This window comes from Ylistrum balloti, unplaced genomic scaffold (genome assembly GCF_031769215.1).
Source record: "Ylistrum balloti isolate Yb309-2 unplaced genomic scaffold, AGI_CSIRO_Ybal_v1 Utg370622, whole genome shotgun sequence".
In the NCBI taxonomy this organism is placed as follows: Eukaryota; Metazoa; Mollusca; class Bivalvia; order Pectinida; family Pectinidae; genus Ylistrum; species Ylistrum balloti.
Window position 1 is genome coordinate 261,460 of NW_026782381.1, and position 26,046 is coordinate 287,505.

The 26,046-nt window shown below is 37.3% G+C and overlaps 1 protein-coding gene across 1 annotated transcript; it reads right to left on the reverse strand.

Annotated features, from left to right (window-relative positions):
• Positions 1-793: 793 nt before the first annotated feature.
• On the reverse strand, positions 794-23,113 carry LOC132557084 (mucin-2-like). Its single transcript, XM_060221570.1, has 13 exons — positions 22,936-23,113; positions 21,750-21,968; positions 21,059-21,256; positions 20,150-20,368; positions 19,444-19,886; positions 11,851-11,881; positions 11,210-11,380; positions 7,043-7,267; positions 5,459-5,653; positions 4,391-4,612; positions 2,886-4,042; positions 1,652-2,843; positions 794-864 (listed from the first exon to the last, which is right to left on the reverse strand). Exons 1-13 carry the CDS (start codon positions 23,111-23,113, stop codon positions 794-796), a joined length of 4,521 nt encoding a protein of 1,506 aa, XP_060077553.1.
• Positions 23,114-26,046: the final 2,933 nt, after the last annotated feature.

Below are 26,046 nucleotides of genomic sequence, written 5' to 3' on the forward strand. Positions count from 1 at the left end.
CATGATTACGTTTATGCACAGTAAATGTTCTATCCAGTCTTTCGATCTTACGATAAGGTATACTGTTGACGTCCTGACAGCTCGTATCTATCTAAATAGTTATGCATACTAAAGAGGTAAACGCGGTTATTAACAAGTAAAGATCCACTAAACATTATAGATTAACTGGTTGTTCCATGTGTTCCAGCAAGGACACTGATATCACAGTCTAGTGATATGCTGGCTGTCCCTAAAACAGGAACTGCTACATATGGAGTCCGCTGTTTAGACCACTCGGCAGCACAGTTGTGGAATGAACTACCTTTCTACTTGCGTCAATGTGGCTCACTCTCAGTATTCAAATCCAGACTGAAAACGCATCTCTTTAAACGTGCATTTGATGTGTAAATAGTGTTTTAACTGTGTTTTAATTAGTTTGCACTTGTACTGGCTCTTCCGAAATTTACCCAATACTTATTTGTATTATAGTAGATGTATATGTGATGTATTTTGTACATTTTAATCTAGAGATAAGTTTATCAAACAAGACTTGTAAACGGCTTTAGAGCTGACAATTTTATAGAGCGCTATATAAATATTGCATATTATATTATTATCATAAAAAATTATCCAAAAATTAAATCTGTATTTTGATACGCTGCAATAGTCTTCAATACTTCCAGTTTGTAGGCAAGTAATAACACACCTCGCAGTTGTGAGAGAAACAAATACTTTCTGTCTTTTTAATCAATACCGTGACCTTGCCATGCAAATTTAAATACATACATGTTTTTGTACACCCATGTTCCGTAAATCACATTTCCAGAACAGCGTTCTTCCACTGGTTTAAATTGTCATTAAGACCAGCGATAGCACTCCATAAGACTGCGAGGGACAGTTAATTTGTCATATCACCTACGAATTATCACCTTAGACCAGGTTATACAATATGCAAGCGCACGCTTAAACATATATTTGGTGAGTGACTTTGAATTGAAGGTCATGGATCTCCAACTCCAATATCACAACCCTCATTTTTCCTAAGCATGATTGTATATTGATCACGTGCTATACAATGCGCACCCTTTACTTATTTCGTCAAATTGAAATGCAATGCATGTTGGAAAACGATAACACATTCTTCCGCAACTTATTACTGAATTGGTATTCAAAGTATTAGATATAGTCATGCCAGCCACCACGTGATCCTTTCGGTATTCTTGACATCCATTAGTATGTGTGAAAGTCGACAGATAGAAATACGAGTTTCCAAAACTAATTGGTGTAGATTTGGTTTCAGTCATAGCTGAAGTTGTTGAAATTGTCGTAGTTGTTGTTGGAGTGGTCATTGTTGTTGTTGTTGGAGTGGTTGTTTGAGTGGCTGTTGTTGTTGTTGTTGGAGTGGTTGTTGGAGTGGTCGTGGTTGTTGGAGTGGTCGTGGTTGTTGGAGTGGTCGTGGTTGTTGTTGTTGTTGGAGTGGTTGTAGTGGTTGTTGTCGGAGTGGTCGTGGTTGTTGAAGTGGTCGTGGTTGTTGGAGTGGTTGTAGTAGTTGTTGTCGGAGTGGTCGTGGTTGTTGAAGTGGTCGTGGTTGTTGGAGTGGTTGTAGTTGTTGTTGTTGTTGAAGTGGTCGTGGTTGTTGAAGTGGTTGTGGTTGTTGGAGTGGTTGTGGTACTTGTTGTTGAAGTGGTCGTGGTTGTTGGAGTGGTTGTAGTAGTTGTTGTTGGAGTGGTCGTGGTTGTTGAAGTGGTCGTTGTTGTTGGATTGGTCGTGGTTGTTGGAGTGGTTGTAGTAGTTGTTGGAGTGGTTGTAGTACTTGTTGTTGGATTGGTCGTGGTTGTTGGAGTGGTTGTAGTAGTTGTTGTTGGAGTGGTCGTGGTTGTTGTTGTTGGGGTGGTTGTGGTACTTGTTGTTGAAGTGGTCGTGGTTGTTGGAGTGGTCGTTGTTGTTGGAGTGGTCGTGGTACTTGTTGTTGGAGTGGTCGTGGTTGTTGGAGTGGTTGTAGTAGTTGTTGTCGGAGTGGTCGTGGTTGTTGGAGTGGTTGTGGTTCTTGTTGTTGGAGTGCTCGTGGTTGTTGAAGTAGTTGTTGTTGGTGTGGTCGTGGTTGTTGGAGTGGTCGTGGTTGTTGGAGTGGTCATGGTTGTTGGAGTGGTTGTGGTACTTGTTGTTGGAGTGGTCGTGGTTGTTGGAGTGGTTGTAGTAGTTGTTGTTGGAGTGGTCGTGGTTGTTGAAGTGGTTGTGGTTGTTGGAGTGGTTGTGGTACTTGTTGTTGAAGTGGTCGTGGTTGTTGGATTGGTCGTGGTTGTTGGAGTGGTTGTAGTACTTGTTGTTGGAGTGGTCGTGGTTGTTGGAGTGGTTGTGGTACTTGTTGTTGAAGTGGTCGTGGTTGTTGGAGTGGTTGTAGTAGTTGTTGTTGGAGTGGTCGTGGTTGTTGAAGTGGTCGTTGTTGTTGGATTGGTCGTGGTTGTTGGAGTGGTTGTTGTAGTTGTTGGAGTGGTTGTAGTACTTGTTGTTGGATTGGTCGTGGTTGTTGGAGTGGTTGTAGTAGTTGTTGTTGGAGTGGTCGTGGTTGTTGTTGTTGGGGTGGTTGTGGTACTTGTTGTTGAAGTGGTCGTGGTTGTTGGAGTGGTCGTTGTTGTTGGAGTGGTCGTGGTACTTGTTGTTGGAGTGGTCGTGGTTGTTGGAGTGGCTGTAGTAGTTGTTGTCGGAGTGGTCGTGGTTGTTGGAGTGGTTGTGGTTCTTGTTGTTGGAGTGCTCGTGGTTGTTGAAGTAGTTGTTGTTGGTGTGGTCGTGGTTGTTGGAGTGGTCGTGGTTGTTGGAGTGGTCATGGTTGTTGGAGTGGTTGTGGTACTTGTTGTTGGAGTGGTCGTGGTTGTTGGAGTGGTTGTAGTAGTTGTTGTTGGAGTGGTCGTGGTTGTTGGAGTGGTTGTAGTAGTTGTTGTCGAAGTGGTCGTGGTTGTTGGATTGGTCGTGGTTGTTGGAGTGGTTGTAGTAGTTGTTGTTGGAGTGGTCGTGGTTGTTGTTGTTGGGGTGGTTGTAGTACTTGTTGTTGGATTGGTCGTGGTTGTTGGAGTGGTTGTAGTAGTTGTTGTTGGAGTGGTCGTGGTTGTTGTTGTTGGGGTGGTTGTGGTACTTGTTGTTGAAGTGGTCGTGGTTGTTGGAGTGGTCGTTGTTGTTGGAGTGGTCGTGGTACTTGTTGTTGGAGTGGTCGTGGTTGTTGGAGTGGTTGTAGTAGTTGTTGTTGGAGTGGTCGTGGTTGTTGAAGTAGTTGTTGTTGGTGTGGTCGTGGTTGTTGGAGTGGTCGTGGTTGTTGGAGTGGTCATGGTTGTTGGAGTGGTTGTGGTACTTGTTGGAGTGGTCGTGGTTGTTGGAGTGGTTGTAGTAGTTGTTGTTGGAGTGGTCGTGGTCGTTGGAGTGGTCGTGGTTGTTGGATTGGTCGTGGTTGTTGGATTGGTTGTAGTAGTTGTTGTTGGAGTGGTCGTGGTTGTTGTTGTTGGGGTGGTTGTAGTACTTGTTGTTGGATTGGTCGTGGTTGTTGGAGTGGTTGTAGTAGTTGTTGTTGGAGTGGTCGTGATTGATGTTGTTGGGGTGGTTGTGGTACTTGTTGTTGAAGTGGTCGTGGTTGTTGGAGTGGTCGTTGTTGTTGGAGTGGTCGTGGTACTTGTTGTTGGAGTGGTCGTGGTTGTTGGAGTGGTTGTAGTAGTTGTTGTTGGAGTGGTCGTGGTTGTTGAAGTAGTTGTTGTTGGTGTGGTCGTGGTTGTTGGAGTGGTCGTGGTTGTTGGAGTGGTTGTGGTACTTGTTGTTGGAGTGGTCGTGGTTGTCGGAGTGGTTGTAGTAGTTGTTGGAGTGGTCGTGGTTGTTGGAGTGGCTGTAGTAGTTGTTGTCGAAGTGGTCGTGGTCGTTGGAGTGGTCGTGGTTGTTGGAGTGGTCGTGGTTGTTGGAGTGGTTGTAGTAGTTGTTGTTGGAGTGGTCGTGGTTGTTGGAGTGGTTGTAGTAGTCGGAGTAGGAGTTTGGGTGGCCGTAGTGTAAGAAACTGACGTTGTGCTTACACTTGTTGTATTTGTCACTGAAATCACATTAAGAGAACCATAGTCAGTGAAGAAATTTAGACTCTACCAACCGTATGTTTACTATACAGAGACATCAGACTTTATATTGTTTACAAAACAGTCACATTCTTTTGGACCGAACGATAGATATAGATTCCCAGTCACACGGTCAGGAAATGATTCATCAACAACAAAAAAAAACCTTTTAGTTCCTTTATGCTACATGCATCTTAAAATGCTTTGGTGAACGACAAGTGAAATTGGTCCATTTTGATTGGAAAAAATGAACCATAGCGATATCAGATTCTGTTGATAATAGTAACTTTTTATGACATATCGTTATGTTATCATTCTGCCATGAGTACCTTCTGTTTCGCAAAGGAAATGTCTTTCCGCTGTCTTGTCGAGTTGCAACCAGTTATTGTTTTTCATGCAAGCATTCAAAGGACCTGATTCGGTATAACCAATTCCAAAATTAGAGTCGGTTAATGGTACGGAGTTTCTGTCCGGATATACCCAGTTCCAGTCAGTTGAAGTAGACTCCCGTTGTAGACCAATCCAGAACTCATCAAAAGAAAGATCTATATCTTTAAGAAATATACAAAAGGATTTGTCATTAACCATTTAAATATGTAGTTTAATAAGGACTATGATATGGAATGTATTAAGCATATTTCAAGACAATATCGTAAAACGTTCTCCAACTTATCGAACAATGACATGGTGCATTTTTGTAGGTAAAACATCGATTGGGCAAGAAAAATGAAGAAAAAAAATATACACAAATACAGAAAAAAATCTGAAAGAATTGGGTAAATAATCAAAATGTAAAATTGAAAACAAACTTTGATCTCGAGGTTTTGCCCATCTGTATTTTAACGAAATATGTAATTTATATACAATTTGTTTTCATTTTATCAGTAGGGTGCGCGTGAATCTTTTTTACAGCTCCATAGATTAAACGAAACTAACAACTTCACAGGACTGAGTGTACAAAAAACATTTGTATGTCACGTAAAAGGGGCCATGACTCCAAAGTTGATGTCTCCCATGGTGAATTAAAATGTTGAATTTGACAATAATTTGAACAATTTGAAGTTTTAACTGACTATTGTTTACACTAAAGAATTAGAAAATAGCATCGGAATGTTGATCCACAATTGCAAGAATGGCCGAGTTTGGTTCGTTAAAAACAGCAACTCCCATTCTATATTTCCAGTTTTATTGTTCATTTTCATCAACGCCCTGCTTCTTCGTTTTGCCATAAAAAATTCCCATTTTCTAGTTAGGTTTTGTAAGAATGTACATCCTTTTTTGCGGGGATAAAATGTAATTAATAAAAAGTAATCCAACTCCCCAAACCCAACCCCCTCCCAGCCCCTCCCCCCCCCCAAAAAAAATAGCAAACAAACAAACAAACAAATCGCTTTTACCATCAATCATTTGCTCTATCGCATCATGTTCCGCTGTTGTTTCTAAGGTTACAAGGTGTGTATTTGGATGCCCTGCGCAAATAGCTTGCGCAGAATCAAACGTGACCATTGATGAAAATGCGTTGTAAACACTTCCTGTGTTTTGGTAGAAACGGACCTCACTGTTAATCATACAATAAGAAAGCATTGGTCCATCTGTAAAAGAACGTAATAATAATATTTGGTAACACAAGGAAACAACCTTTTAAGTAAAACTCTTTATAACAACCGCGAAGCAAGTTACATCAACATATTAAACACTCTCTTTGACCTGGATGAAATCTGTAGAAAACCGGAGTATTGGGAGAAAACCCACGTGATCGAGCAGCACACTTGATGATTTCTTCACGTCCGATCATGGAATCAACACACAGCGGGCGTGTTACCATGGCGCCAACTGACAGCTCTTTATTGATATGTTCCAAAACAGATATATAATCAATATGAAAAAATGACAAATTGATATTCAGAATCATCAAGAGGATTAACAAAAGAATAAGGCGATACCGACACGTCAGTCGATCAATAATTCAAACTCCAAATCGATGAAGTAATGTTAAAAACGAACAAAAGGACAGTGAGAAAAGGACCATATGTTCCTGAAGGGTAAAGCGTCTTTTACTTTATCAACGACATCTACAATGTAAATGTTGATGATGCTAAGTCAGTAATGCCATATTTCCAAAAAAGAACAGTGGAAACAAGGAACCGCCTGGTATACTAACGAGCTTCGAGTTTCATATCGCACAAAGGAATATATTTTTGATGAAAATGATATCACAATGGCAGTCATATATTTCATGAACCTGCTCTCTCGAAACATGTTATCTGATAGTTGTTAACATCGTGATATGGGGACCAAGCTCATTAGTATCGAATTACTCTGTATCTGCAACATATAAAAATCCATAGATTTGACAGAAGGGATCAATAATCTCATTTGACAAGTAGATAAATCAATTATCTAGAAAATGAAAGTTCTCAAAAAGTAAAATTTAAATTATCACGCTTTCCATAAAGTTTGGTGAAAGCTTGCTTCCCATTGTTTACCTCAAGGAAAGACAGACGCAGAAAAGTCTATTATGTCATAAGTTTCTGTGTTTAGTGGGTATAAATGATTGATGAGAATATACATAACATGTTACCTAAAGACAAGAAATCATCAATATATGAAAATCCGAAAACGAAATTAAATGCTTGGCAAGTTATTTGTGCCTTGTGCTCAGACATGTTTGAAAGGAATCAACAAATCAGCCGAAAAAAGTGGCCAAGCTTATATTCTGTGCCGCAGATAGTATCACCAAACAAGACAAAAATATTGCAGATCAGAAATTTGATCAATTTTCCGATTTTATCTACAAAATGTTTTTTCTTCACGTTGGAGGTTCGTTACACGATATACTTTGAAATATAATTCAGAGTCATACTGCACTGTCATAGAGCACTACAGATTATCTTGCTTTCTTACTGTGAAATTTCTCATGACTAGGCGTTGAAAGTGAATACAGAGAGTGAGACAATCAACAGAATGAGAAATCAAATTACCATCAAATTCACAGATGAAAGCTGTTTTACTGTTACTAGAAACGCTGTCAATATTTGAATTATCAATCTTGCCAAATGTATGCGAGTCCCGCGGAGCATTAGATGCCCAGCGACTTTCCAATCCTGTAGCTAGTGTTTGTGTTCCGGACCCAACCCAGTACCACTCAGCACTGGTTGTACTGTTTCTCTCCAAGCCAATCAGGTACCTCGTTTCCAAATTGTACACTGAATAAAGGAATATTTGTCATTAGAAAAAGGGGAAAATATGTAAAAACTGACTGTATTACTCACAATTCTGTTATGTAAAAGATCAGAAATGAAAATGATTTTTTAAAATAATTTTCGTTCGATTCCCTTTTTTTTGGAGAGGCAATTAAAAATGTGTAAAAAAGTTTTAAGTGATTTACGACAGATAACGCCATTTTAAAAAAAAAAAAATAGTAACGTGAATATTTCATTATGATTAAAGAGTTTGCTGGATATAGTTCTTTGATATGGACACTGGCTAATTTTGAACATGTATTTTTTATGGTACATATTCTCTTGAAAGGAACAACAACAACATCAAACCAGACCTGTGATGTGACATTATCGGAATATATTACAGACCTGTGATGTGACATTATCAGAATACAACACAGACCTGTGATGTGACATTATCGGAGTACAACTCAGACCTGTGATGTGACATTATCGGAGTACAACCCAGACCTGTGATGTGACATTATCGGAGTTCAACCCAGATCTGTGAATTGACATTATTGGAGTACAAACCAGACCTGTGATGTGACATTATCGGATTACAACCCAGACCTGTGATGTGACATTATAGGAGTCCATCCCAGACCTGTGATGTGACATTATCGGAGTACAACCCAGACCTGAGATGTGACATTATTGGAGTACAACCCAGACCTGTTATGTGACATTATCGGAGTACAACTCAGACCTGTGATGTGACATTATCGGAGTACAACCCAGACCTGTTATGTGACATTATCGGAGTACAACCCAGACCTGTGATGTGACATTATCGGAGTACATCCCAGACCTGTTATGTGACATTATCGGAGTACAACCCAGACCTGTGATGTGACATTATCGGAGTACAACCCAGACCTGTGATGTGACATTATCGGAGTACAACCCAGACCTGTGATGTGACATTATCGGAGTACAACACAGACCTGTGATGTGACATTATCGGAGTACAACCCAGACCTGTGATGTGACATTATCGGAGTACAACCCAGACCTGTTATGTGACATTATCGGAATATATTACAGACCTGTGATGTGACATTATCAGAATACAACACAGACCTGTGATGTGACATTATCGGAGTACAACTCAGACCTGTGATGTGACATTATCGGAGTACATCCCAGACCTGTTATGTGACATTATCGGAGTACAACCCAGACCTGTGATGTGACATTATCGGAGTACAACCCAGACCTGTTATGTGACATTATCTGATTACATCACAGACCTGTGATGTGACATTATCGGAGTACAACCCAGACCTGTGATGTGACATTATCTGATTACACCCACCTGTGATGTGACCTGTGATGTGATGTGACATTATCGGAGTACAACCCAGACCTGTTATGTGACATTATCGGAGTACAACCCAGACCTGTGATGTGACATGATCGGAGTACAACCCAGACCTGTGATGTGACATTATCGGAGTACAACCCAGACCTGTGATGTGACATTATCGGAGTACACCTCAGACCTGTGATGTGACATTATCGGAGTCCATCCCAGACCTGTGATGTGACATTATCGGAGTACAACCCAGACCTGTGATGTGACATTATCGGAGTACAACCCAGACCTGTTATGTGACATTATCGGAGTACAACCCAGACCTGTGATGTGACATTGACATTATCGGAGTACAACCCAGACCTGTGATGTGACATTATCGGACATTATCGGAGTACAACCCAGACCTGTGATGTGACATTATCGGAATATATTACAGACCTGTGATGTGACATTATCGGATACAACACAGACCTTGACTGTGATGTGACATTATCGGAGTACAACCCAGACCTGTGATGTGACATTATCGGAGTATAACACAGACCTGTGTTGTGACATTAGCGGAGTACAACCCAGACCTGTGATATGACATTATCGGCATATAACACAGACCTGTGAATTGACATTATCGGAGTACACCCCAGACCTGTGATGTGACATTATCGGGGTACAATCCAGACCTGTGATGTGACATTATCGGAGTACAACTCAGACCTGTGATGTGACATTATCGGAGTACATCCCAGACCTGTTATGTGACATTATCGGAGTACATCCCAGACCTGTGATGTGACATTATCGGAATACACCCCAGACCTGTGATGTGACATTATCGGAGTACAACCCAGACCTGTGATGTGACATTATCGGAGTATAACACAGACCTGTGTTGTGACATTAGCGGAGTACAACCCAGACCTGTGATGTGACATTATCGGAGTACATCCCAGACCTGTTATGTGACATTATCGGAGTACAACTCAGACCTGTGATGTGACATTATCGGAGTACATCCCAGACCTGTTATGTGACATTATCGGAGTACACCTCAGACCTGTGATGTGACATTATCGGAGTACAATCCAGACCTTTTATGTGACATTATCGGAGTACACCCCAGACCTGTGATGTGACATTATCGGAGTACACCCCAGACCTGTGATGTGACATTATCGGAGTACAACCCAGACCTGTGATGTGACATTATCGGAGTACAACCCAGACCTGTGATGTGACATTATCGGAGTACAACCCAGACCTGTGATGTGACATTATCAGACCTGATGTGTACAACCCAGACCTGTGATGTGACATTATCGTGATGTGACATTATCACAGACCTGTGATGTGACATTATCGGAGTATAAACTCAGACCTGTGATGTGACATTATCGGAGTACATCCCAGACCTGTTATGTGACATTATCGGAGTACAACCCAGACCTGTGATGTGACATTATCGGAGTACATCCCAGACCTGTTATGTGACATTATCGGAGTACAACCCAGACCTGTGATGTGACATTATCGGAGTACAACCCAGACCTGTGATGTGACATTATCGGAGTACAACCCAGACCTGTGATGTGACATTATCGGAGTACATCCCAGACCTGTTATGTGACATTATCGGAGTACAACTCAGACCTGTGATGTGACATTATCGGAGTACATCCCAGACCTGTTATGTGACATTATATCGGAGTATTATCGGAGTACAGACCTGTGTTGTGACATTAGCGGAGTACAACCCAGACCTGTGATGTGACATTATCGGCATATAACACAGACCTGTGAATTGACATTATCGGAGTACACCCCAGACCTGTGATGTGACATTACACCCCAGACCTGTGATGTGACATTAACACAGACCTGTGATGTGATATAGTACACCCAGACCTGTGATGTGACATATAACACAGACCTGTGAGTGACATTATCGGAGTACACCCCAGACCTGTGATGTGACATTATCGGGGTACAATCCAGACCTGTGATGTGACATTATCGGAGTACACCTCAGACCTGTGATGTGACATTATCGGAGTACACCCCAGACCTGTGATGTGACATTATCGGAATACACCCCAGACCTGTGATGTGACATTATCGGAGTACAAAGCTGAATTTCATTGGTTCCATTGTGACTTGATAACAATTCTATGCCGAAATGTGATACAGTAAAGAAACAATTTACCGTTTTTTCTACGATATCTAAAACATTCAATACAGAAATGACAACGTTTTTTTTCAATTGAAATCATATCAGCCTGTATAAGGTTGAGCTGAAAATGATATCTGATCAGGTAGGGTCACTAGTTATGTGAAAATGTTATATATAAAAATAAACAAACCAGTATGGTGAAATTTAATTCAAAGTCGTAAATCCAAAGAGAAACAATGAAATTAAAAATGCTGACAGGGTACCCGTTCACAAAATACGACAAGATCTAATCTGTTGTCTTTAAGGTAAGTGTATCAGTATAGAATCCAATCAATGTAACGTGGTTGAAAGAAGAAACGGGGCATTTATCCCATAAAATAAAATTTTAAAAACTATTTTTTCATACGAAAATGCTTATTTGGTATTTTATAAAGCTTACAATCCAATTGTCCCTGCAGCCATTCCTGTTCTGCTTCTGTCTCCAAATGTACGAGATGACCTTCCTGCTGTGATTCACAAATCGCACGAGCGGTGGCATAGTACTCCTCCCTTTTGTCGGCAATCTGATACACGTGGTTTTCCCGACAGAGTAAAACTTTCAGGTCTGAATCTATTTAATCATTACCGAAAAGTAATTTAGTGCTCGTTTACTTACCTTGAAAGACGTTGGATCCTTCGGAACTCCTCGTAATACCCAAGTGTCTGTGCGACTGTGATCACGTACTATTACTTTAAGTCAATCTTTACCAGAGTTGTTGTTCCTTAACAGTCACAATACAGTTTTACTGGGGTACCGCAGTGCACTCTGGGAGAAATTGATTCTAAGCCTAGTTGTGATCATGGTTGCTCTGACGCTTGAATGTTGAGGGTTCCCGAAGGGTCCACCACCTTCCGAAATATAAGTGTATAATAACACTCGGAACAAAACGCTAATGTCAGTTTCTCATTGGACAATGGTCACCTAATAGGTACTTTTGATTGGTCAAAGTTATAAGATATCGATGACATTTGGTATGGTGGTGAATATGACACTTTAAGCAAAATATATTTTTTGTACTAATTTCTGACATAATGTCTTACATCTGTGTAGCAATTTCTTTTGCGGCCGTTTCTACAAATTAAAAGTTTGTCTTATAGAAATTAATCTATCACATTTTCAAACGTTACTGTTTTGTCTTTGAGTAGTCCTGCGGATTCGCCTTATATTAAGCTATTTTTCATTACAAAGCCATGTTTTTGGAAAATGGGAACATGGAAATACCCCCATCATCGCCCCCCCCCCTAAAAAAATACCCCCAAAATACAAAAACAAAAATAGAACAAAAAAAAACAAAAAAAAAAAAAAACAAAAAAAAAAAAAAAAAAAAAAAAAAAACAAAAAACAAAACAAAACAAAAAACAAAAAAAAAAAAAAAACAGGCTATGAATCTGTTAATCCACAGCAACAGCACATACATCAACCAACAAATACAATCATTATTGGACTGCGAGAAAACTTAACAATTAGCTGTTTGATAAATCCAGATGTGTATTCTTACCGTGTGAATTTCCAGCGTTGCTCGTTACCACCAAGGTAAACATAATTAAGGTAAAAACAAGCATACTGACACTGAAAGGACATAAAATCAACTCTATAATTAGGTTATCACAATTCTGACAAAATCACAAATACGTAGACATTTTTTTCAGGTAAGTCCGCCTTTGTATCGTGTGAAAAAAAAACACTTTGATATACGTATTTGAAGAACTAGTGAAATTTAATTCATATCAATTTAACGACATCATTTTAACTTCAATAGCTGTACTTAGTTTTGGTGTTCACATGCATCTTAAGAGGAAATAGCATCAAAATTAATTCAGTAAAAAAACAATGAGTAACCAAGTGAACAAGCGAGTAGATAAACATGACAACACAGCGAGTAGATAAACATGACAACACAGCGAGTAGATAAACATGACAACACGGCGAGTAGATAAACATGACAACACAGCGAGTAGATAAACATGACAACACAGCGAGTAGATAAACATGACAACACAGTGAGTAGATAAACATGACAACACGGCGAGTAGATAAACATGACAACACAGCGAGTAGATAAACATGACAACACAACGAGTATATAAACATGACGACACGTCATGTAGATAAACATGACAACACAGCGAGTAGATAAACATGACAACACGACGAGTAGATAAACATGACAACAAAACGAGTAAACATGACAACACAGCGAGTAGATAAACATGACAACACAACGAGTAGATAAACATGACAATACAGCGAGTAGATAAACATGACGGCACAGCGAGTAGATAAACATGACAACACAATGAGTAGATAAACATGACAACACAACGAGTAGATAAACATGACAACACAACGAGTAGATAAACATGACAACACGTCATGTAGATAAACATGACAACACAGTGAGTAGATAAACATGATAACACAACGAGTAGATAAACATGACAACACGACGCGTAGATAAACATGACAACACAGCGAGTAGATAAACATGACAACACAGCGAGTAGATAAACTTGACAACACAAGGAGTAGATAAACATGACAACACGGCGAGTAGATAAACACGACAACACGACGAGTAGATAAACATGACAATACGGCGAGTAGATAAACATGGCAACACAACGAGTAAATAAACATGACAACACAGCGAGTTGATAAACATGGCAACACCTCGAGGTAATATAGGTAAAGAAATATTTCAAGTAGTAAACTGTTTACAGGTTCAGCCTATTGTTGAGTAAATTCCTCTTTAAAAAGAATCAACGCATAATATCAGACATACTTACGGAACCGTATAGGGGACATAAATTCCCAACATAAAATGCACTTTAGATACTTTAAGAAAACAAATATCACTATATCAACTTACATCTTCATTAATCTGCATTGTTGTATATTGAGTTAAAGTGTTACTATTTAAAAGGCGATTTGACTTATCTTAATTTAAGAAGATTAAAGTTTAAATACGACTTAAAATATTATACAATCTATTATGTCCGAAAATGGAATAATAGCATTTTGCATTCCTGACATATATTTTCTTAAGATAATAATATGTATGTGCCCAAGTCGTTTTATTTTAATGTCAGATATGAAGATAAACTGTGGCATGTTAAATTATTCATCCCAAGATGAAAACAATTATGTCCCTAAATGAGGATATTACAAATATCTATAGTGCATTTTATGTTAGGAACTTATGTCCCTTATAGGTTTCCGTATTTATGCGTAAACAGTCCCTATCGGTTCGAAAGAAACAGTCAGAATATAGAGTGGTAGAGATCAGAGCATCCGAGGAAATATGTAGCTGCAAAATAAGGTACAGTACATAATGAATAAGCAATATTTTTCATTCCGTTTAATCAAGAAAATCGACATTAATATAAAGTATTTTATATCATAAGTCGACAAGTCGACATAACTTTTATCGATAAAATGACTATTATTACATACTTTAAGAAAAAAAATATCCATATATCAACTTATATGTTGTATTTCAACATACATTTTACAAATATCTATAGAGCATTTTATGTTAGGAACTAATGTCCCTTATAGGCTTCCGTAAGTAAGTCCGATATTATGGGTTGATTTTTTTCAATGAGGAATTTACTCAACAACAGACTGAACGTGTAAGTATAAAATACAAAATAGAGGCCGATGTTTGTTAACGATCACTAAACATGCAGTCTTAGAAAGAGCCGATTAACAAGACCCAAGTTTTCCGTAAGAATTAAAAAAAATTGTTTACATAACGGAGGTTACGACATGGTAACATGACCTCTTTAAATAGTCACTTTACAAAGTGATTTATGAAATCGACGGTTTCAAATTCGAGATAAATGTCTTCAAAATTTGAGAAAAAAAATTAAGATGTTAAAATTTTCGATAAGTTTATTTGTACACAGCGTTTATGTACAGATAACGTGTATCACCACAATCTAAAAAAAAAAAATGTGGAAAAAAGTGACTTACCTATCTATAAGTTATCCCTGCAATCGTGACAGCTCCAGTATACCTTTAAAGTTTCTTATTAGAAACATGCACTGAAAAAAATTGTGCAACTATATCATACTTTCCATGTCGTAAGCTGAATTTATTGAAATTAAACTTACATGTTTACATTTATGTATTTACTTAAGAAAGGTGATTATAGGTTTTAAGGTCATGTGTACATATCTCAACAAATGTTTCTGTTTGTGAAGAGTACACACGCACTGCCTTTGTAATGTCCCACCTATTATTTACATGTGTGTTTCAGTACTGTGTTTCGAGGACTTCGGATTGGGGTTCGAATGACCTACCTGGGATAGTCGGGTGCTCAGTAGTTTAACTGTGTACATTAGTGATATTGTTTTTGTAACTATATGGACGAACAACAAACAAAATAACTGGAAAATAACACAATGTTGTCGTGAATGATTAAAAAGACAACGGGGTGCAGAATTATTGAGTGGAGAACATTCATTTCAAATTAACATTTTGTTAACAACAGGGGCATTAATCTTGGAAAATAATTTGACTTAAACATATTTTATGGTACATAAGTAGCAATAGGATTGGGCACAAGTTTAACCACTAATATAAAGCCCTTTCCAAATATATTAATATACACACATTATATGTACAAGGTGGCAGTATGAAATAACAATAAAAACTATTATAAACAAGTTGAGAGAGAGAGAGAGAGAGAGAGAGAGAGAGAGAGAGAGAGAGAGAGAGAGAGAGAGAGAGAGAGAGAGAGAGAGAGAGAGAGAGAGAGAGAGAGAGAGAGAGAGAGAGAGAGAGAGAGAGAGAGAGAGAGAGACAGAGAGAGACAGAGAGTGAGAAAAAGAGACAGACAGAGACAGACAGAGACACAAAGAGGGAGAGAGAGAGAGAGAGAGAGAGAGAGAGAGAGAGAGAGAGAGAGAGAGAGAGAGAGAGAGAGAGAGAGAGAGAGAGAGAGAGAGAGAGAGAGAGAGAGAGAGAGAGAGAGAGAGAGAGAGAGAGAGAGAGAGAGAGAGAGAGAGAGAGAGAGAGAGAGAGAGAGAGAGAGAGAGAGAAAAAGAGAGAGAGAGAGAGAGACAGAGGGAGAGAGAGAGAGAGAGAGAGAGAGAGAGAGAGATGGAATGGGATGTGTATAGCACGTACTTTGTATGTTGAGAATACTTTGTATATATGTAAATCATGTATATTCGCCTTCTCCACACCAGCGAAACAGATTAACACTGTCCACATGCCTAAACTCTCCACGTCTCAATGTTCATCACTTCCTGTGCCTGGTATACTTCCTCCTTGGTAAATGAGTCCAGTTCTAGGGATGTTTTCAATCAGTTGATCATGTCAATACAATGAGGCATGACGTGACATTTTTTTATGAAAATAAACATTTGAAGATCGTAAATAATGCTTAATAGTCGATGTAAGATGTTTACTTCGCATTTTTTATGTTTTTTGTCAAACATTTAAAATCAATTAATAGAAAACACGTCATTTTTGTTAATTTTTTCTCAAGTATTGTTAACTCGTTGATAACACTGTTTAGCTCATCTGTAGTTTTATTGATAAATGTCTACTTTCTGAACTGGTCAGTTTTTTATCGAGTAAGTAATATACATTGACTATATAAGCCCTTGTTCGTCAATAGCAGCTTTTCCGGTTTTGACAATAAATTACGAGATTTGCGCTTGGCGAAATAGAACTAATTATACAAAATTATAAAACGAAAAAGTCTTGCTTGCAACAGGCGATCTTAATTTGATAAGTCGTCATGGTTTTAGTATAATATATTTAGAATTAATTATTATCAACTTCAAAAAGGACGTTATGAAAAACGAAACCAAAAGTAAATTTAAAAAATACACTGATGATTGTTGACGTCATCTACATGGTATCTCACTATCAGCGATGGAGAGAGTGATGTACTTTCTGTGTCCGGACAATTCTAAATTCGTCTGTGTACTGATGTCTCGCTAGAATAATAACTTCGTTCACTGGCATCCACACAAAGAGAAATTAAACACTAACATCAAAAAAATATGTATATGATTTATTTTCAATTGCACATTTTCATAGAAATTCAGTTTTAATTCCGGTCTACCTGACATAGTCACAAAATATTTTGAAATGAATTGATCGTCGATAATTTACATTAAAATAATTTGTGAAATTCCAAAATATGTACTAGAATTTAAAAACTAAAAGTTTTTAATTGTTGTTTTCAATCAAAGAGGTAAAGATTTGTACATTTTGATAAACATATAACAACACCAACATAAAGTACACAACTTCAACTATCGAGACACACCCACACACACCCACCACACACCCACACCCACACCCACACCCACACCCACAGATCCCCCCTTTTCCACCCCACCCCCCCACACACACACACACACACACACACACACACACTCACACACACCCACCCACACCCGCCCACACCCACACACCCACCCACATACACACACACACTTTATCTGTCCTCTGTCTGTCTGTCTGTCTGTCTGTCTGTCTGTCTCTCTCTCTCTCTCTCTCTCTCTCTCTCTCTCTCTCTCTCTCTCTCTCTCTCTCTCTCTCTCTCTCTCTCTTAATACAATGTCAAAGCGTCATGTAAATTCGATAAAGTTAAGCTATCTCATGCTTTTTATATGTATGTATATGAACAGGAAAGGAAGTTGATAATATTCTTGAAACATGTATCTTAAATATGTTTAATCTAAAATATTTGAAATATATCATATAAGGTCAAAAACATCAATAACGAAGTGCATTTTGCTGACAATCTATAATCCTGATGTAAATGTATACTAACTTAAGAAATAATGATTTTTTTTCTAATTTTTTTCATTTTTTTTAATGTTACATGTGTAAATTGTATTTCTAAAGATATTTTAAATGACGCGCCAGACTTGAATTTTACAAAAGTGTAAAAGTCAGTTAAGGTCAAATAAAGCATACACATCGGACAAGCAATTACAGGAGGATGCTAATAGCATACATGTTTTAAACCTATTTCTATCAAATGTAAATACATATCTTATGTTATATATTATGTGCCTATATGAACATATCAAACACACTGTTTCTGACAACTTACTAAGTCTGACACAATCAAAGGGATTGGGCACAAGTTCTGACAACTTACTAGGCCCTCCTCTGACACAATTAATGGGATTGGACACACGTTCTGACAACTAACTAGGCCCTCTCCTGACACAATCAAAGGATAAGGCACAAATTCTGACAAGTAAATAGGCCCTCTCCTGACACAATCAAAAGGATTGGGCACAAGTTCTGACAACTTACTAGGCCCTCCTCTGACACAATTAATGGGATTGGACACACGTTCTGACACCTAAATCGGCCCTCTCCTTACAACACAACACATCACTAAAGATATAACGTAATCGGATAATGTTCAGTATATATACAAACTACTAAACAAACAAAAAACAGAAAATGTAATTACTTATTTTCCACAATCTCATCACATCTTGTTGTTTTATACAAATATTTTATTGATTCAACAAAAAGAATATTCTTATCATTTCTTTCTTTAAACTGAATAAAGATTTTCTGTTGATGCACTGTCGCTGTTTCTATGACAACAATAATGACGTCATCAAGGAAACACGCGTTGGATATCATTTATGATACTATGAATAACTTTTAATTCTAGTTAGTTTGAATAATGGCATTGCAGTGAAATGTAACAACAATTTGTCACACACACATATATATATATATAACTTATCATTATGTAGATATAAAATATCCGATATAATATTAGATTATACATCATGTAATTAATTTAAATTAAATTTTGATATCATCTTTTGTACAGACATATTGTAGAGTTTCCCAATCATCAATTAACTGATAGAGTAATAGACTATTTACATTTCAATACAACTGTATCAAATGCCTGCCCAAGTCTAAACCTTAAACTTTGATTAATGATAATTTTTTATAGTCATGTTTTATTTGAGATATTGTATTTTCGTCTCAAATTTAATTGGATCATTTTCTCTTCAATGCTGCTAAGTGTTTGATATAATAGTGAGGTCAAAATGTGAAAATGAATTAAGAATTGTAAACACGTTATACATATATACATGATGCTTGGTAATACAATACTAAATTTCTTATTTTACTTCTAAAGTTCATGTAACTTACATTATAGAATACTAGTAAATCGCATTTGTCGCCATCTATATTTTCTTTAATTGTGTAAAATCTATTGATATTTATATATTACCATTGTCGTGGACCTTTTCACTTATCGTCTATTGATGAACCTGTGAATATTTTACTGTAGTTCCATGTGTGTAAATAGAAATTATATTTATATAGAATAAAATTAATATGTCGTAACAACAAAATAAAATCGATATCTGAACATGGCGTCGATGTTAAATAAAAAGGAAACATATTCCAGTGGACTCAACATATCGAATTTCAATACATCCTTGAACATTCAAACAAAGCCTGGCGCACTTCAGAACCGATGACGTCATTACTATGTCATGCGTCTGTCTAATTACCGTGGTGTTCCAATGACGAATGAGCGAGCGGCAACCTAGATCACATGATGAGTCGGAATTCAACATTGTGTATATTACTCCGTCAGATGGCGCTGTATTTACTATTGTAGTTTCCTGTGTTGTTGCTTGTGATGGACCAATGGTTGACATAGATACCGTTGTTGATGATGGTGACGGCGCGATCGTTTCTAAAGATGCGGATGAGACAAACGTAGATGAGCCAGACATAGATGTAGTCGATGTAGAATCAGAACTACTTGCTGGCGAAATGGTAGATGAGTAAAGCGTATCTATAGACGATGTAAAATTAGGACTATTTGCTGGCGAAATGGTAGTTGAACCAGGCGTAGGTGTAACTGATGTTGAATCGGAACTATTTGCTGGCAAAATTGTTGATGAGATGGGCACAATCATAGCTAATGTAAAACTGGTGCTAGTTGACGGCGAAATTGTGGAGAGGTCTTGCGTAGATGTCAAATTAGAACTGTTTGTCGGCGAACTCGTAGTTATCGCTGTTGCAGATGTTGTTTCAAATGTGTTCTGGACTGGAATATATATGTACATATATATATAAATTACTCATATAAATGTTTAACGCACATATTCAAAACTATTTTTAATAATTTCTTTTTTTTTTAATTTATGTCAAATTCTGGTTTTCACATTTAAATTTAATTAGTGATATCTTTTTCAATTGATAGGGGTTTAGTTTTGCTCAATAGTACCATGTTCATTTTTTGTTCTTAGATTATTTAAAAATCAAATAAATAAATAGATAAAAACTGACTATTTTTCTGCATTAACTTACTCTCCGTTTCACATATAAAATTCCTTGAAATTGTCCTGTCTGAGGTTTTCCATAAGCTGTACTCAGTATAAGCATGCAGATATGCAGTTGGATAACTCATAGAGTCAAAAGATGACTCATTAATTGACTGAGTGACATTATTCTGATACAACCATTGCCACTCTCCTCCTTCAGAAGTCTTTCTAAGTCCTATCCAAAAGACACTGTTCGGCGATAACTCTGAAACATTGATCAAACAAAGGGAGATAATCACCTTTTTCTAAAAAATCCATTTTTGATTACATTGGTTTTGTTTGAATGTTCCATTGTAATGACTGATATATTTCAGTTATTTATAGAATGCTCAGAGAAATGAAATGTAAATACTTATTAAAGTATATACTAATCTTTGTGGTGGAGGATGGTCACGGCTTCAACATGTTCTCTACACAAATTTTAAACAAAGATTCTCCATTGTTAGGTAGTGATGCTGATTTGTTTAATTTCATGAGTAATAATGGTATCCTACCGGAATCAGTAAACGGACATTTGTGATAATATATTTATGATAGGTGATTTACTCTCTTTCTAAATCCTCTGAGACCGGAATGATGACGTCATTTTTACTAAAATACAGTATATTTATAAGGGTATAATAATTTATACTTTTTAGGCTGCTTGCTTGCGACATCCCTGACAGTCACCATTAACAAGTTTGACAGCTGAATAAAGAATCTCCTTCAAGTTTCACCACATTTGGTTTAAATATTTACCTTTATATAGATGCATTTTATAAGTATTTGATTGTTTACTTGGAAATAAGAAAGAAAATAGCGTTGAAGGGATGACGACCGTAAATAACTTAACTCGCTTAGGCTTAAAATGTGCGGCTAAAGTTGGCCAACCTTCATTAATGGAAAGTATTCCTACCTCCAAGCATAGTATTCAGCCAGTTGTTTTCATCATTTGTCTCCAGGTTGACCAAGTGAGTGTTAGGGATGGCCTCGCAGAACTCCCGGGCACTATCAAAGTCGGTCATATATGATATATAATTATATATGTTACTTCCGTGGCTTCTATAGAACGTCACCGTGGCATTGTCAAAACAGTAGCCATCGAATGGCGCCCCTGAGGAAAAAAAATTGTTTTCATTATTAAATCAAGATGAACGAACTTATTATCTGAAACATGAAACAGCAACACAAAATAGAACCATGATGAAAACAACGAGATAACGTTATGACGTCATCTAACATAATGTAATGACGTTTTGTTAGATGACGTCATAATGACACGAGATTATGACGACACATGCAATTACATTATGACATTAAAGGATATTTCGGATAACGTAAAGATGCCATATAAGGCAATTACGTTACGAAAGAGGCACATAAAGGAATATCATGACAAGTACATGCCATTATGACACACCGACTCACAAATAACATTATGACGTTACATAAGAAAACATAGTTATGACACATGACCTTTTAATGAGGATGTTTAAAGACGTCACAGCAATGCCACATTGCCACAGTGCCACACGTTTGATAAGATATATACATGAGATTAGAATATATCGGATCAAAATATTCATATCGGTTACAAAAAAACTTACCTTCAGTTTCACATACAAAATCTGCTGTAGAATAGTTACTGTAGGACTTTATGAATCCAGTGGATGCTACAGCCGTATCGTATGTTGGACTGGTGTCCCATCTATTTGTCAGATTAGTGGCTAGGACTGAAGAAGTGCCGGTTACCCAGAACCAATCCGAGATGTTCTCTTGTCCTCTCTCTAGGCCTATCCAGTACTGATAAACACTCGTACCGACCGCTGTACCAACGTTCACAGACAAGGAAAGTGAAACATCAAAACTTTATATCAAATACATTATCAAACATTGACATAATAAGAGTTGTACATTATGAAACATCGTTATATGACCGCGTCCTCCCCTTTACGTGGGTAATTCTAAACATTTCCACATGGATCAAACATCATACAACATTATAACAATAAAATAACACTAGTTCGTGCCTAAATATAGTAACAAAAGGGCTGCCCATGACGTCATAATAGCGTTCCCGGATGATATAATAACCCAACAACAACAGTTTGTACCCATATATAGTAACTAAAGGACTTTTGTGTGATGTGAGAGCAGCGCGTTCCGAAAACACTGATTCGCTGCGGCAAATTAAGAGCAATTCAAAAGGCTGCCGGAAGGAAAAGACTCAAAAACAACAAATAGCAACAAATATAACGGTGAAGACATTTCGTTTCTATCAATTGAGTGAAAAGAGCCAAACAATTTAAAAAACCTTCCAAGCACTGATTTGGATAGATCATTAACTAAATTTTTAAATGTCATTTTCTCTCCTATCTTTGACCAATTGTACAAATATTACTATAAATTATTATTTTAGATGAAAATATGTGTTGATTTATGTATATCATTTCCGTATGTTTGTTCCAATCAAATGGAATGGTATTTGCTAATTAATTTTGTAAAATTTTAAACAATAATAAATTTTCCTTTAACTTTAACTTTAAATTGATATTTTTTGTCGAAAAGTTTGGGGAAAAGCCGTATAATAAAACAGATGTGATATTTCTTGTAATGATAATCAATGTAGCTAGTATCATTACTTACCACTAGTCAACTGGCCTTTGTACCTGTTTGTCAGATACTGCGTGGTTTGAGTAAAATAATTAACACAAATGAAGTTGCCATGTAGTCTAAATTAACCTTAGTCATTAGCCTTAAACAAGAGTTTTCATAGAGAAATATTTGCTTTACCCATGAACCTCTGAGACAGCCAGAGTTGTTCGGACGCCGTCTCCAGATGAACGACATAGCCCCCTAGTGTATCTTCACACGTGGTCTTCGCCTCCGAGAGCATGACCACGTTTTGGATCTGTTTATGGTAACCATGGTCACCATTGCAGAACAGGATGGCCGACTTTCCAACAAGCATTTCTGTTGAATAAAACCAATAGATGTCCGACGCCAAGCTTGCTCTGAATGGGTTTTATTGCAATTAAGATCAAGAAGTTAAGATTTGAATTAATATAGACTGGAGAACAAAAGCTTTAGTAATACAAAATAGAATTTCACATCGATCGTGCAAATGTATCGTACAATTTCCAATTTTTATCTCGGAACTGACTCCTAGGTTCAATTAAACATAATTTTACCACAAGTTTTAACGTAACATGACATGTATATTTTAGTTTCCAATGTGACCTTGAAATTGACCTCCAGGTATAACAAATACTAATCACCTTAAATATTCTACTGATAATCCGCAATGGACATCTCTCATTTGCACCTAGATTGGTATTTTCTGAAGACAGGAAGAATGTTTATATCATCACTAATTTAACGTTGAGATTGGCGGAGTGGCCATGAAAAGGATGACGTCTTGTCATAACATCCCCGTTGTTGTATACGGATATCTTGAATAAGCTTTTTATTACAGAATAAAACCAATTATTTCAATATCTACCAAAACTTTAGAATGGAAACTTAAAAGTGTCACTGCTTGAGATAATCCTTTATTTAAACTATATTGCAGTTTGTAAGTAACTTACTTAGACTTGTCAAAACTTTATATAAAATTGTCAGAACTTTACATGAAATTGTCAGTACCTTACATAGTCTTGTCAGTACCTTACATAGACTTGTCAGAACTTTATATAAAATTGTCAGAACTTTACATGAAATTGTCAGTACCTTACATAGACTTGTCAGAACTTTACATGAAATTGTCAGTACCTTACATAGTCTTGTCAGTACCTTACATAGACTTGTCAGTACCTTACATAGACTTGTCAGTACCTTACATAGACTTGTCAGTACCTTACACAGACTTGTCAGTACCTTACATAGACTTGTCAGAACTTTACATGGAATTGTCAGTACCTTACATAGACTTGTCAGTACCTTACATAGACTTGTCAGTACCTTACATAGACTTGTCAGAACTTTATATAAAATTGTCAGAACTTTACATGAAATTGTCAGTACCTTACATAGACTTGTCAGAACTTTACATGAAATTGTCAGTACCTTACATAGTCTTGTCAGTACCTTACATAGACTTGTCAGTACCTTACATAGACTTGTCAGTACCTTACATAGACTTGTCAGTACCTTACATAGACTTGTCAGTACCTTACATAGACTTGTCAGAACTTTACATGGAATTGTCAGTACCTTACATAGTCTTGTCAGTACCTTACATAGTCTTGTCAGTACCTTACATAGACTTGTCAGTACCTTACATAGACTTGTCAGTACCTTACATAGACTTGTCAGAACTTTACATGAAATTGTCAGTACCTTACATAGTCTTGTCAGTACCTTACATAGACTTGTCAGTACCTTACATAGACTTGTCAGAACTTTACATGAAATTGTCAGTACCTTACATAGTCTTGTCAGTACCTTACATAGACTTGTCAGTACCTTACATAGACTTGTCAGTACCTTACATAGACTTGTCAGAACTTTACATGAAATTGTCAGTACCTTACATAGTCTTGTCAGTACCTTACATAGTCTTGTCAGTACCTTACAAGACTTGTCAGTACCTTACATAGACTTGTCAGTACCTGACATAGACTTGTCAGTACCTTACATACACTTGTCAGTACCTTACATAGGCTTGTCAATACCTTACATACACTTGTTAGTACCTTACATAGACTTGTCAGTACCTTACATAGACTTGTCAGTACCTTATATAGACTTGTCAATACCTTATATACACTTGTCAGTACCTTACATAGACTTGTCAGAACTTTATATAAAATTGTCAGAACTTTACATGAAATTGTCAGTACCTTACATAGTCTTGTCAGTACCTTACATAGACTTGTCAGTACCTTACATAGACTTGTCAGTACCTTACATAGACTTGTCAGTACCTTACATAGTCTTGCCAGTACCTTACATAGACTTGTCAGTACCTTACATAGACTTGTCAGAACTTTACATGAAATTGTCAGTACCTTACATAGTCTTGTCAGTACCTTACATAGACTTGTCAGTACCTTACATAGACTTGTCAGTACCTTACATAGACTTGTCAGAACTTTACATGAAATTGTCAGTACCTTACATAGTCTTGTCAGTACCTTACATAGTCTTGTCAGTACCTTACATAGTCTTGTCAGTACCTTACATAGACTTGTCAGTACCTTACATAGACTTGTCAGAACTTTACATGAAATTGTCAGTACCTTACATAGACTTGTCAGTACCTTACATAGTCTTGTCAGTACCTTACATAGACTTGTCAGTACCTTACATAGACTTGTCAGTACCTTACATAGACTTGTCAGAACTGTACATGAAATTGTCAGAACTTTACATGAAATTGTCAGTACCTTACATAGGATTGTCAGTACCTTAGATAGACTTGCCAGTACCTTACATACACTTGTCAGTACCAAACATAGGCTTGTCAGTACCTTACAAGACTTGTCAGTACCTTAAATAGGCTTGTCAGTACCTTACAAGACTTGTCAGTACCTTACATAGACTTGTCAGTATCTTACATAGGCTTGTCAGTACCTTACAAGACTTGTCAGTACCTTACATAGGCTTGTCAGTACCTTACAAGACTTGTCAGTACCTTACATAGACTTGTCAGTACCTGACATAGACTTGTCAGTACCTTACATAGACTTGTCAGTACCTTACATACACTTGTCAGTACCTTACATAGGCTTGTCAATACCTTACATACACTTGTTAGTACCTTACATAGGCTTGTCAGTACCTTACAAGACTTGTCAGTACCTTACATAGACTTGTCAGTACCTGACATAGACTTGTCAGTACCTTACATAGACTTGTCAGTACCTTACATACACTTGTCAGTACCTTACATAGGCTTGTCAA

What these genes read in the sequence shown, in the direction of transcription:
- LOC132557084 (XM_060221570.1), bottom strand. Translation starts at nt 23,113, where the DNA reads ATGCTTGTTGGAAAGTCGGCCATCCTGTTCTGCAATGGTGACCATGGT. An exon ending in GCTGCAGGGACAATTGGATT is followed by an intron (nt 7,268 to 11,209) that starts GTAAGCTTTATA and finishes TCCTTTATTCAG; the next exon opens with TGTACAATTTGGAAACGAGG. An exon ending in TTTCATCTGTGAATTTGATG is followed by an intron (nt 5,654 to 7,042) that starts GTAATTTGATTT and finishes GTTCTTTTACAG; the next exon opens with ATGGACCAATGCTTTCTTAT.